Here is a 15,215-nt window from a genome sequence, read left to right on the forward strand (position 1 = left end):
GAGGCAACTAAGGCAGGACATTTCTGATGCATCGATTTCATGTTCCATTGGTTTTGCAAACTGTTCCTTTCACAGTACGAAAAATGAAGTTTTCCATGTTTGAAAGCTGATCAAAGTATTCCATTAACAAATGAATATTAATGAAGATTTTGCTCTCATGTGCATTCAAGTTCTAAAGTATTAAAATTTGGTAGCAGGGGTCTACGCAGTCAACCTAATTAGGAACAAAGTGTAGGTCATTATGCTGCATAAAGCACAATCACTACAGAGCAACTATTTGGCAAAGCTACAGTACAATGTTAGCCAACAGAGGCAGACTAGCAAGATTGGTATCTTTGGAAAGGAAATATCATTAGTGGTAAGATCCATGGTACTCTTACAAATGAGAATTTCATTCAAAAGGCAGCACAGCTAAGATAAGGCAAGATCATTCATGTAAGAACTCATTACTGCTGCCAGAAAGTAATTTATATGACACAAACATTTCCAATCATAGACAAGAAATATGCAAGATATGATTACAATCTTATGTTCTTAAGGTTACTAAAATAGAATTATTTTATGGGTGGGAAAAACCTGGTTGGCCATTGGTGCTCTAGAGCAAAATTGATATAGAGAGCATCAAACCCCAAGGCAACTTCTACAGAGAATTTCAAACCACTGTGGGGTGGGGAAGACTGGGAAGAGAGGTTATACAAGACTCAGATCAGCCTATGATTGTTTCTCCTCTTTCGACACGAAAATAAAACTACAGACAACATTTCTGAACAGCACAACACTTCCAAAAGTGGGCTGGCCAGATGAAGGTACTACTCACTCTCCTCCCTCTACTAGGGAATTACTGCTCGTGCATCCTCACCAAAGCGTTACTTGATCATCCCACATTTCACTTTAGGTAAGTAGCTGACTATCATCATCTTCAAACCAATACAGGTGTTTGTTTAGTGAGTATTTTCTGAAAAAGCACTTTTCTAATCCAGGGATTATCCCACTGCTAAATTTTAAGTCTTTTAACATAGATAACTGCGACAAATGAGGAAACATCCACATGAAGTCTTGCGTCATCTTTAGTCTGAAGCAGTCACTAGTCTCAGAAAAGTATCACTCATTTTAGGAAATTATAAAACCAGCTGAAAATTGAACCTCCAACAATAAAAATTAGAAACCTCTGGCTATTACTTTCCCATGCGTGACAGTCAATTACATAACGAATTACATAAACTGTATCAAAACACACCCTCAGAAGGACTATGAAAGAATAAAGTTAAAAACGGTCTCTATTTACCTACAGATACTGCAATTCCTACGTAAACCATTGTAGTAATAAAGATGGCCAACAGCGTTCCTTTAGGTATGGCTGACTGAGGATCCTGAAAGAAAAATGTCAGTGGACAGTGATGACAGAGATAAATGTACACCCAGTGTTTCTGAACAATATTTGCTAATTTACTACTTACCGCAAGATCACCTGAGATATTTGCACCAGCAAGTATGCCAGTTGCAGCAGGGAAGAAAATAGCAAATACAGAAAAGAAAGTTTCCTCGTGTCGGAAATCTGGTCCAAAATTCTCCATAAATATTTCAGCTGCAGAAAAAGATTTAAGTCTATCAATACTCATATAGAGGCTACAGTATTAGCCCATTCCAGCCATTATTAGCTCCACGAAAAAAGCTGAAAGTCATAGCTGTATGACCTTAAAATTAAGCGTAGAACATTTAAGACCTAATTCATCACTTCAACTCAAAATAAAAGTCAACACAGTAAACTTAAATAGCCTTTAAAACCAGAAAAAAAGTACTTACAGTATCATCCAGCTTTTTTAAATCTAGTATAATCGATATTAAGCAGGCAGGACCAAGTTTTGGTCCAATAGTTTTAAGGAACAAGACTGCAGAAGTTTGAAAAAATTAGGAAAAAAATTTCTGTAGTTAAATAGGACTATAAGCAATTTTAGATAGTTTAACTTCATTATGACAGCATGTCTCCTCTTCGCAAAGATATTGTTTACAATACTAACTGTTCCAACATACCTTTATAACCAAAAAAACCTTTAGGCTTCTTGCTATCCAAAGGAATAAATGTTCCTATGACAAAGTCTCCAATAGCAAGTATGAGGATCACCAGTAAGACTATCTGTGCCTGAAACATAATGATTGCAGTCAGAAAGAAGAACTTGCTTTTTCAGTTTCAAGCTTCAATGCTGTGTTCTAAAATGTAAATATTTACTTGATTCCAAATTCAGCTTAATATTCTCAGCTTGTTTTCCACAAATAAGGCAAGCTGGAGAGAACACGTACTGGTATTTTTAATAAAGAAATAGGAATAATTTCTAAGTTTAATGTCCATTCAAAAGAGAATTTATTACTACCATACCCCTCAAAGTTATACTTCTAAACACAAAATACTCAGGAGAACCATTTTCTCCATAAGCCTTCCAGAAGGAATGGATTTGAGTAGATTGAAAAAATTCGCAAGAGCTAAATGCACACAATGCTAGGAGTATTGCCTTCTTGACCGTGATCATAGTATTTTGCCTTATACTTTAGTATGTAGTATTTACTTCACTAAGAATTTTATTACATCAGGAATCAAACAGCTTTTGTTTGCTATTTTATGCAACAGACTAGATGATTTTGTTACATTCTCATGTTCTCAACCCTTATTTATTAAACTAAATTGCAGACTACCACAATTACTTGTTAATTTCTAGTTTTCTTGAGAATTTTTTCATTACAACCTAGATTTTTAGTCACTGTTCAATAAATCCATTATAAACCCCACACCTGGAACAAGAAGTACTTTAAACCATCTAACGCCTCAGAAGCGTGAGTGAAGATAAATCTAGGCATTGAAGAGATGGCTCAGGTTTTACATTTAAATAAGCAACCACACTGCCCTGTTATCTTTTGTGTTATCTGATTCCTTATAAAGGCACATGCCAGTGGCTTGGGGGAAGCTATTCGTAGCTTGACTTTTTTTCCAGGCATAGGATCAGAACTTAATATGCAATAGCACTGCTGCACTGATGATTGTTACAGAAGTTTACAGTTCACACAGCCTCGCAAGAAAACAGGGTAGTACAACAATGAACACAGCATGACAGCCAAGAGCAGAGTTAGAAGACCACCTGAAAAACTAGTCTGTTCATCATATTTAGATGTCTCCTTTGCCAAGCCTACAGAATATGTGAGAGGTGTAAGGATGCAGCTGGGTGCTTACAAAAGTCTTCAATAAGCCCAGAGAATTCAATATGAAGTTACCACAGAGCAACTGTCACAAGTGGATTTATCCAGTAACAAACCGAGGCTTCTCCCTGAAGCTAACAGCATTTTCTGAATATCCTCCTTACATTCAAAAGTCTCAGACAAAGAATGGGCTCCTAAGACTTCAACACAAGAAGCTGAGTGCTAGGAGATCATGAACTCTGAAAAGTCATTTTTTAAGTAAGCTTCCTTGGAATCCCAGTCTCTCTTAGCTTTTAGATCTACTTCAAAGACATTATTATAGATTCCCCTTGTCCCATTTTCCAAGGCATTCTCTAAATCATGGGGAAGGCATAGGAGAACATCATAGATACTTTAATCAAGAGGGAAGCATTAGTGTTTTGCTACACTAAGCTGTATGTTAACCCACATGAAGTGCTTGTTTGACGGGTTCAGTTGCTTACCACCACAACCAAGCCAACAAGCCTTGATTTTTGCATTGAGCACAGGATTTTTGAAAGCAACCTATTTCCTAATGAGGATGATGCTGCAGTGATACCACAGTTCACATTTGACACAGAAACATTAAAAAACAGGGGTATTTCTATGCAAGCTAGTGTTATAGAATTGCTCATGCTACAGAGCAGAAGCAAGGTATTTCTTGTGACTTTAAGTGACAGTGGCCAGAGGGTTAATCACAACTAATTCATTCAAAAGAAAAACTAAATGTTTGAGATTGAGGACAACAGTATTGTTCAAAGTCAGGTGCATAAAGATACCATTACAAACTGAAGTTACAGACAATGAAGGACTACCTGAGAAAGGTAAACAATTTTTATAGAAGTGTGCTGTTTGATTTAAAAGTATATGCCAAAGTCAATTTCTGTAGATTCTTTACTCCCTGTGGTAGATCCAAGTAATGCACTTGATCTTCACATCCTTCTACGATTGCTATTTCTAGGGCTGGACGCAACAATGAGAAAAAACCCTCTCTCATTTCAATTATGAGTATCATCATCACCTGGATGCAGGCGCCTAAGAAACTGTTATAACACTTACATGAAGAAGCTCCTTCAGTTGTCTCTCACTGCAGAAAATAGAAGCTATGGTGAGCCAAATACCAAATGAGAAGGGAGACCAAATGAGGCTCTTAATTATTTTTGAGCACACTAGGGACATACTCAGAAAAAGCCTATCTGGTGCAGGAAACACTGAGCAAGCTACACTGCCTAGTAATGCAGAGCAGAAAACTAATAAGGCAACCTCTATATTAAGGTATCCTAGGATCTGCACGTGTTTGTTTCCACAATCAGAGTTGACCTAAGATGGTGCAGCCACAAGAAGATGAGGAAAGTAGGTTCCCCCTCCCACACGTTCATCACTACCAATATTCACAACCCTCCTCCATGCTGGGCCTAGTGACTGCATCACACTGTCTGGCTGTTTCCAAGTAAAAACAAAACCAGAAGAGAGTAGAAGGGAAGGCAAGAATACTGGTTTTGAGTTAGCAGAAACTACACAACTTTAGATTGGCTTCAGCTCCAGCCCTGTATTTTCCATCCACAAAGCTCATTTGACGTTCCCAGTGAGGGAAAATTCCCACGCTAATGCTGTTACCTTTTCTTGTTGTGCTGTGGTTGCCCAGAAAAGGGTAATACCATTAACCTACTTGACAGTCTCATTAAGAGTAGATTATGCTGGTTTTTAGGTTCTCATAGATGCTTGAGCTTCCAGTGGAGCATAGTCGTCTGAGGTCTGAAATGCTGTCCAGACCTGCACGTGCTAGCACTAGACAGAGAGCTATTAGATAAAAACTGCCCACTGACTAACTTCGAACATACCATGCATGCAATACTGAGTGCACTAAATAAAAATAAATCAAACAGCTGAGGTAGAAAATGGAATCAAAATTATGAAGCAGAGAATAAAAGAAAAGGTGATAGTTCCTTACTTTTGCTTCCCATTCCATTCCAGCAACAGAAATACCCAGCAATATGACCACTGTGATAGCCCCTATGATTCTGATATCATTCATTTCATCAACCATCAACGTTCCATTTTCCTAATAAAACAAAAACATAGTCATATACTTTATCAAGTACTTATCTTTCTTACTGCGGAATAGCATTTTATTGACTGTAACTTTAATTAATAGAGTTAACCTCTATGCCACAAACTTACTCATTTTAAATTCCCTGTATGAAAAGAAGTAATTTGGTTTTTGCCTTGTTTTGAATCACTGAATCTTCTAAACGGAAATGATCATTCCTATTCATAGCCTATCCCCATATAGAATGGCCTGTCTTCAGCTGCCAGAGAACTAATCAGCAAGGCAACTGCACCCATACGTGTATTTCACTTGTTGTTCACTATTACTCTTGCTTGTTTTAATGTATTCCAATCTTCCCATCTACAAAAAGGATGGTTGAGCTCTTCTCAGTATTACATTTAATCAAAAAAAATCCAACAGACAAATAATACTTACTTGTGTTTAACTTAAGGAATTGTTTTTAATAAGCAGAACTCCTTTGAAAATGAGCTTAATATAAACTACTACCACTTACAGTGCACTAATAAGAATCTCAGCATTAACAACTTATGATTCTGCATCATGTATCTGTACTGCCGCTCCTCTTCTCAACAGCCAGCTCGGACTTTACCACAAATTACACATTTTTTCAGGGAGATAAACGGTGGGGAAGTTTCCATTTGACACCAATGATAATCTGTTTTTTACCAAAAAGCTACTGAATTACAGTAGTATTTTACTGATATAGCAGTAGTAACCTTGCACCTCATTCCATGTCTTTGAACTGGTCAGGGCAACCCCCGGTATCAATACAGGCTGGGAGATGAAGGGATTGAGAGCAGCCCTACAGAGACAGACTTGGGGGTACTGGTGGAGGAAAAGCTGGACATAAGCCGGCAACGTGTGCTTGCAGCCCAGAAGGCCAACCATATCCTGGGCTGCATCAAACTTGCATAAAGGACAGTGTAATCAATATAACTACTATCATCCATATACCTTGAGCAGCTCCACAACTGTCTCTGCAAAGCCAACAACATACATTGCTACTGCAACAGCATTGGCAAATGCAAAAATCAGACCTATGGCGCCACCAAACTCTGGCCCCAGACTTCTGGAAATTAAGTAATATGCTCCCCCTGAAAGAAAAAAAAAAAGACAAGACAAAAAAACAGTACATGAAAGAGCCTAAGAATAGACAGGCATCAACAACTTAAAGTTTGTGATGTTATTTATTCTTGCATGTTCCCTGATCTATTAGAAAATAATCCAAAACTCAGTATTTTAGGGGCAGGCATGCTGAAGTTTCAGCAATACATATCAAATTTTTAAGGAAGACAGCAGTTGAAAATAATCACCTGACTTACGCACCTCATCATATTATTCAGCTATGCAGCCAGTTCTATGGTTAAAAACCAAAATGTAAAACACAAGCAGCAGCATTGCTGTGCTTTTTATTTCAGACTACTCGAAGCATTTGTGCATAGTTCCACTATAATGCTTTTTCATTAGCTATAGCTCAAGAAACTGGCAAAGTAGACTTTAATAGACCCACTCAAGTTCCAAACCTCCATAACCTGTTTCTTAAAGCTCTGTTGTTAAGGGAATTTTCTGCCCTCCAGTGGGACTCTCAAAACAATCACACGGCCACTCTTATTTTTCAGAGCCTGTTCTTTGTATTTTTCAGCTTGACAAATACAACAACTCAAACCCCACGTGGCAAATGGAAAACTGAGTATCTACAGCATTACAAGAGTAAAATTTAAAAAAATGTAGCAAAATCACATTTGTCCAATTTAAGGCTAAGCTTTCTACAAGCAACAAAATCCTCCAGCTCCAGTCAGAAGTAACTGAGTGCACATTAAAAATTTGCAACAGGAAATCCTTAATTTCACTGCTTTACAGCTCTTGTGCAAAACATACGTAGGTACCCAGCTTTGACATACTTTGAAAATGAGAATGTTAACACAAGAAAAATATTACTGTAATGTAAGATTTTCATAGGAACAACTGTGATTTTTTTTCTACAGTTCTTCCCATTCAGCACTTCAAATTTTCTAATGAAGTACTGTTTTGCAAGAATGACTCAAAAAAAAAAAAAAAAAAAAAAGGGCTTTCATAAGAACAGGAAAATCCAATATGTATAATGCAGTTTAAAAGAAAGAAAGGGCATTTAGAAACTAAGCTTGTCATAACGCTAAGATTCATAGCTGATCCTTCCCGTTGGGTCCATTTACTTTGTGATAGTGAGGCTTTTCTCTCCATTCTTAATCAAAAGAGTTTTATAAGCTTCTATTTTAATTCCACCACATTTTCTACTAGTAGCAGTCTTGTAATGTCATGAAGCAGTCTGAGCATGTCAAAAACACCAACCACTTACAAACTATTTTGTAGGAATTGCTGACAACAGCACATAAGCCATGGAAGAGAATGAAAACCATCACCCTCAGGAAAGCTGGAGATAATCAAGAGTTTGGAGAATTTATTTTGTGTATTAAAAAAATCACGACAGAACAAGACCACATCCTTTTTTATGCTCTCATATAGATACAGCTTGTCCTTTCATAGGATGTATTTTTTCATTAGTAAGTTTTATTTCAGGAGATAAACACATACAAGCATACATGCACATTCTTAACCAAACAGTGCAGATGCAGGAGAATATTAAGATCCTATTCATTCCTGGATACGTGTCTCTAAAAATGTAGATATTCTTAATTTTTGGAATACAAAATGTTTCTTCCACAGCAGAAAGGAAGCCACTAGTCAAATCAAATTAGTAGGCTAATTATTGACTTTTCATTAACTACATGACTGCTTAGTCAAATACAGAACATAGGGAACAGTCTGCTCCTCAGCAAACTAACTCATCCCTACATTTCATCCCATACTGTTTTTTCCCTGATGCTAAAAAAATAGAAAATTAATTAGAGATTCCATCCCTAAGCTGTACACTTCAGAGTGACAAAAGCTTTGAAAGCTTTATGAAAGTAGGCTTACCTCCTCTTACAAACCCATTTGTGGCAATTGCTGAAGTAGACAGTCCTGTAATAGTTGTCACAACAGTGGCCATTCCAATAACCAAGACAGACAGACCTTTTAGAAAAAGAGGGGGAAAAAGGTGTTAAGTCCAACAGTATTAAAATGTACAAATCTTCAACTTAACTTAAAGAATTAGTCTTGCAAATAGAACTCAAATTTACTGTGTGTGGTCCTGCACATTCAAGCAAAAGGCTTCTTCACTCCCCTTGTGTACAGAGAAGTTTCCAGGATACAAACAAAACTGGATAAATGTTCTCTTTAATCAGCAGGGTAAAAGCTGTATCCAAGATCTTCAAGGAAACACATGCCTTTTGCAGATGAGATATTTTCTGCAGTCCAATACTAAGTTAAGCCTTTGAAGACAATTGTTCATATACTACACAGTCTATATGCAGACGAGGGGGGTGCAGAAAGACACCAGAGATCAAAATAATCAGAAATCTCCACTGAAAACTTACAAATGTCAGTTTTAAATTACAGACCATGTAGCTAAATGAAAAAGTCTAAGTAACTTCATACTGCTTAAAGTTTTGATAAGGGTAAATTACCTTAAAAACTGGCAATATTAAGGTCATTTTCTACCCCTGTTTATAGTGTGATCTCAGGATCAACACCTCTTTTGGATCACATTTAACAGTCACTGGAATAAAACTATCGCATTAGTACACATACCTATCCCAGCTTGTCCTACAATCCATGATAGTCTGATGAAGAGCATCACACCCCAAATATTTAACATACATCGTACCTAAGATAGAACAGAAATATTACATAGGTTAGGTCTTAAATCTGCAGTCATTTCCACTAATTCTTCATCTCAGTTTTTAATGTTGTTGAAATTATCTTGCAGTCTTTCCTCACCACTTTTCAAAACATTTCACAAGAATAGATTTTTTTAATTAGACAAGTTTAGGTTTTATTAAAAAAAAGGGAACCTAAGGATGATTAAAAAGTTACTACCTTGAGCACAGATAAAGTTACAGTACTTCGATATCTGACACTTGTAGTATGTCTTGACCAAATAATAAAAATAATTTAGATCTCAGCCTTCAGGATCCAAAATTCATACCACAGGATACATGACTAAAAATAAGATTCTGAGGTCTACAATGATTGTGAGGTCTACAACCCCAGTTCAGATCTCCCACAAATCTCCCCCAAAAAATGCACTAAAGAAATACTTACTAAATATTTTATTCATTTTTAAAAAAAAACAAATAACCCCCACAACTTCCCAGTCCTAGAACTTTTATACCTTACAACACAGCTGCACACTAGCAGGATAGGAGGGAGAGTTTACTTTTATCCTTGTATTTTAAACTCTTAGTTCTCAATAGAAGAGTTTGTACTGTACAGAATTTAGACAGAATACTAACATGAGGTCTTAAGTCTCTCTCTTACCTAAAGCTTACAATACCAGTCCCACAAAAAGTCATGGTCATTAGGACTAGAAAGGAGACAAGGACCTCTCCAAACCACAAAAGTAAGAAGTTTTCAGAGATTTAAAAAGTCTTTTGCAAAATGTAAGTCACCTGAGCTGGAAATAATCACCCAGATGGCTTATGCCTATTAGGAAACACTAACTGCAACTTTCAAACCACTGAAAACGAGGAGATCATCCTCCTTGAAACTTTTAAATAGACTTTGGAAGAAAATGGTCAGCAACATTTACACCATAACTCTTTAACACTTAAGAATTGTTGCTTACAAAAATAGTTCCATACAGAATTTCTGTTTGAAGAAATTCAAAGTCAGCTTCACACCTGCTTTAAAATGAACAACTTTGTCCTTGGTTGGGGTACATCAACAGAAGTCTGCAATACCTGTTTCACAGCTACCACAGGCACTCTCCTTCTCCCAAGGCAGAGAATATGGCTACTTCAAGACTTGTAAGGAAATTGCTAATACACAGTGGAAGCTTGCTGAACTGAAGTTAAGTATTCTGAATACTCAAGTTCAGTATGTTTTAACAAACTGTTGCATTTGCAACCACCACTATAAATTCTTAGAGCTTTCAAGAGTACGTATTAAACGTGGTTTCTTTTTGCCAAAATATTAAAAAAAAATTAATATGTACTTGTAATAAAGTCCTCCATGGCACCCTTAATTTTTCACTATTCCAAATGGGGACAGACTCAGTTATTCCCACCATGACTATGCTGTATTTAGTGTTAAGAATTCCACAGCTTAGGAGAAGATGATTTTCTGTAACAAGTTCAACGAAATTTAAATAGTTAATCCTGGTCAAGTTTTGCCATATACAGGTAAGTACTCTTCTCAACACAGTAGTTTTTACTTCTCTAAAAATAAAAATCAAGTTTTCTAACACTTCAGTCCAAAACTTTACAGATCCAAAGTGAACACACATTAAGCATATTCTGTCCATTTGCATTTGTCTTTGTCACTTGAGATTCACAGTAGATTTTCTACTATGTATGAATACTTAAATAGTCTTTTTCTTTCTTGGAAATTATGCAACCTCAAAACTGTAAAACCTGTGCTAAGAAACCATGATCCCTTCAAAACCTGAAGTCCTGAAGTATTTACTTCCTTAAAATTCAGTACAAGTAAGAGCAACCCTTGCTAAAATTATGGCATTTTTCACATCTCTTATACATACTATCTTTTCTTTATACAGCACTATCACAATCCCTCTCAAAAAAGAAGGTTGTTAGAAAGATCATATCTGTAAGAAACTGATGTTCAATATATCAGACTTACCAATACACCTTTTATCCAGCCAAACTTGACCACCCCTTTGCTATCAGGTGCATAAGTGGCAGCTGCTTCCCCAGCTGGTGTGCCTTCCTCACCATTTGCATAGCCATCTTCAAAGGGCTCCTTGGGAAGGAAAAAGAAGTTTATCTTATGTGATTAACAGAGTAGAGAGGACATTTGATACTCACAATGTAAAAAACCCCATGTACTTGTCCAAATAGAAAAATTAAAGAATTAAAGACATGGCAGAACTTTTAAGGTTTTCCTTTATGTTCCTTGCATGAGGCACATCTCAGAGATTTCAAGGAATATAAAACAAGCTTACATTGACGACTGAGGTATTCTGCTTCAGTTAGAGCAAACTGTTAGCAGAGTAATACGTATTTTTAAAAATCACTTCTACAGCCCTAAGAAACAAACATCTGGTCTTAGAAAAAGAACTACAGGATTTCAAATGCAATGACTTCTACAGCACAGGAAATTTTGTTTCTTAATCTGAAAGCGTATACTGTTCTACCACAAGCTACCAGTCTCAGCTATAGCATTTCCTGTAGTTCAGAGTTAGCTATCATTTGATCAATTTTTTGGGAAATAAACTATTCACTTCCTTGCAAACTATTCTACTATTCATTGTAAGGTGATGTTGCTAGAAAGGAGGGTGGGAGACTGGCATTTCAGGGAGAAGGAGGGAAGAGAAGTCTCTTCCCTGTTTAAAAGGAAAGGATGACAGACGCACAAAACATCAGTCCCATGGACAGACCAACTCATGGCTTTTCTTTACAGTTCAACTCTCAGCCTTACAATGCAGAAATCTTAACTGTTTGATATATATTAAAAATATATGTATATATACACATACTTATTGCATGCTTGCTTTTCAAGAGGCAGTTTTGTTTTGCCAAGCCAGGCAAAAACCTAAACATTTAAACTTAAGTATTTCCTACACTTGCTCTAAGAAATCTGCAGGAAGCACTCTGAGCAAAGTATGTTAGTTATCCAAGGCAACAAGTATAAAGAATGAATATACTAGAAAGACCCTGAATACTATTCAGAGAATACTATTCAACAAACCAGCTCAAGCAGTATTTGTGAAGCAGGCTGCATCCCAGAGGGCATAGAAAACATTTAAACAACTAGAGGTTCAATCCCAATGAGGTAGAGGGCAAAACTCCCATTTGCCAAATAAGACACAAAATAGACTGGACCCAAATGATGCTTTCAAGAAGTATGTTCCATGCTGAAGGGACGCAGTAAGAAAGTTTAATGTGAGATACTTTATTAAATTCCTCTTCCTCCTGATACATTACTACCAAATATACCATCAGCACAGAGTCAAGAGGAAATATTTATAGAACTGTCACTTATGAAGGGGGTCATCCATATCCCCTTACAATCAGCAGTAACCATACAAACAGATTTAAAAAAAAAATTCATGTCAGTGCTTCTCTCATTGACTCTGCTTTATGAAATTGTCATAAAAACAGGTGTACCTGCAACACATCTGGAGATCCTGTATGACAAAAAGCTTTCCACAAATAGGCAGAATCAAGATTAGTTTGCAGATCATTACCTTTAACAGACAGCTTTCATAAATAGTAGGTTTTCTTGTCTCCAGAAGGGATTAAAAAGACACGTATCTATGTGGTTTATATATATATTTTTATATATATAATGTGTTATACACATTAAACAGAGGACAAAAAGAAACATAAGTGGGAATTACCTCATTTGCTGAACTGCAGCTCTTCTGGACAGAAGAGAACTAATGGCTGTAGCTTCTTTGGAGATTTGCACAGCCTTTGACCACATGAATCTATTGATTTGTTGATTATTTGTATTTGGGCACTCAAACTTAAAACAAACCAAGCAAGAAGTGGTGTGTGATCCATTTAGAGTGGCAAGAAGAACAGCGAGGACCAAAAAAGAGAATTACCATGCTGCTACATTTAAGATTTTACATAGAATTAACTCTAGCATCTCTATGTCAAGAATTAGAATAATAATTAACTAGTTTTAATTTAATACATACAGCTACAAGCCTCTCATTTGCTGAGCCTATGCTGACCTGCCTAAACTAGAACCAAGGAAATGGAAAGCTCTCTAATCAGGCTCCTTGACCAGTTCAGACACACCTGAAGCTCACAACAGAAAAGAATGAGCCTATGTACTGCCCTGCTCTGATACCCTTGAGTACTCATCCTTCAGATGACTTTCCTAGAAATGCAGGAATAAACCTCAAAACACTTTCTAGGTATTAATGTCTCCCTCATCAGATTATGCTGTTCCCAGCAGCACTTACCAGAAGTTCCTCCCCACTTCTCCCCCACCCACCTTCAGAAATGGGGAGGAAAAAAGAAAAAAAGATACATTAAAACAAAGGATAGATTAATAAGCACATTCACAACAAAACAACAACAAAACCTCCAATCAAGCATGCAACAGTGTAACTTAATACTATTATTCCTTCATATAAAATCCATTCTTATTTCTCATAGAAAAGCATCACATTATACTTGCAACAAACTCAATTCTAAGGCGTTGCATAAATGGAGTCACATTTATATTTTGGGACATGGTTTAGTCTAGTCTACCCTTGACTGGTTTAGTGTGGATTTGGTTGTGTAGGTTAATGGTTGGACTGGATGTTAAAGGTCTTTTCCAACCTAAACGATTCTGTGATTCTATGATTATATTATCTAAGCAGTTTTTACACTTTGGCCAAGAAAACTGCCAACTTTTGATAACATCTTCTGGTATTACAAAAAGGCATGTCATGTCTCTAATAAGAAAACAATAAAATTGTTCTTTGAGAAGACTGGTCAGGGAGGATCAAGGAAGGGCTAGAAGAAATCTGCATCTTCATGTCCTAAAATATTGAAATATTATATGCAACTAAAGTAGTTAATGCTGTAATACTGAATCACAACACTTTTTTTTTTTTTTTTAAACTAGCTAGAAGGTTTTGTCTACTGCACATTTAGGTTTTAAGAGAAGGTGGAGAATATCCTACTATCTAGTGTAAGAGACAGTTACGTACTTCATCATATGGCCATGGCTGGCCAGGTATTGGTAGAACCTGCACACATCAACAAGATGACTCCAGAGGTCACTTCCAACCTCAACCATCATGGGATAGCTACGCATTTTACTATACTGCTCAACCAAGCCCATAGCTCAGCCTGTTCTATTCTGGGAAGGAGACAATGGCTCATAACTGATAATCTATCAGTTACCAGATCAACTGCAAGATATGCACACTATGAACACAAGAAAAGTTTTGTTCTGTATGTCTTGTCTCTCCACACTATGCAATATTTCTCAGGAAAATATTCTGAAGCACACGCAAAATGTAATAACTGAAAGGTTATTGCTGGTTATCAGTGCTAGTGGGTGCCCGATAAAGTACTAGTGAGAACAGATATTACAGAGTGTGGGCACAAAAGAATTCAACTACATAAGGCTCCAAGTTCAGCCCTTGAATGCAAGATTAAGAAAGCATCACTGTGGTCTCAGCTGTAAATAACGCAGGCGTAGTATTTTTCATACTTGTGCTCATGAGGAAACAATGCTTGTACTCAAGTCACATACTGAATGGAAAAAACACACTAGCACTTTTTTAAAACAGCAATACATGTACGACAAGATATTCATAAACAGCAAGAAACACTAACACACTGTGGATTTGGAGGGGGTGTAACAAAAGGAGAAGAAAAGAGAAGGTTTTAGCATTTTGGATCAGAACACAACTTTTAAATCAAAATAGTGTCTTTAATCAATCCAAAGAACACTCAGAGTTATAGTGTTCACTTGCACTGGTAAAGGAAAAATAAGACACATTTACATGTTGACAATTCTATCACACACTGATAGGAATTTAGCCAAGAAACAGTTAAATTCTGTTCCTACACAGAAATTTCCATTGCTGTATCACAGTGCACTGAAAAGTACAGATAATCTACTATTTCATCTCCAGTACTGGATCATAACAATAAGTTATTTGTGCCAATTGTGAATAGCCTCCACATTTATTAGAAGTGGATTAGTAATGAGAAAAGACTTGTTAGCCAGAAGATATCTGAGATTTTTCACACACAGCTTGAAATACACTGGTGTACGGAAAAGTTTCTCATCAGTAAAAACTGCTGTTTAGTTTTACTGAGAGGTCTTGATAGTGGTGCATGTCATGCAGCACATTTATTTATGGTGATATTATCTAGATCCTATC

The 15,215-nt window shown here is 36.6% G+C and overlaps 1 protein-coding gene across 1 annotated transcript in view; it reads right to left on the bottom strand.

Annotated features, from left to right (window-relative positions):
- The window catches only part of SLC12A2 (solute carrier family 12 member 2), a 61,238-nt gene that overhangs the window by 31,961 nt on the left and 14,062 nt on the right, over positions 1-15,215 (bottom strand). The window contains exons 2-9 of the mRNA XM_075725826.1: positions 10,994-11,113; positions 8,945-9,020; positions 8,231-8,326; positions 6,230-6,369; positions 5,156-5,266; positions 2,032-2,140; positions 1,458-1,585; positions 1,286-1,370 (exon numbers count right to left, since the gene is read on the bottom strand). Of these exons, the coding sequence (XP_075581941.1) occupies positions 1,286-1,370; positions 1,458-1,585; positions 2,032-2,140; positions 5,156-5,266; positions 6,230-6,369; positions 8,231-8,326; positions 8,945-9,020; positions 10,994-11,113 (865 nt within the window). The remainder of the gene's footprint in view (positions 1-1,285; positions 1,371-1,457; positions 1,586-2,031; positions 2,141-5,155; positions 5,267-6,229; positions 6,370-8,230; positions 8,327-8,944; positions 9,021-10,993; positions 11,114-15,215) is intronic.

Source organism: Pelecanus crispus, chromosome Z (assembly GCF_030463565.1).
Source record: "Pelecanus crispus isolate bPelCri1 chromosome Z, bPelCri1.pri, whole genome shotgun sequence".
Classification (NCBI taxonomy): Eukaryota; Metazoa; Chordata; class Aves; order Pelecaniformes; family Pelecanidae; genus Pelecanus; species Pelecanus crispus.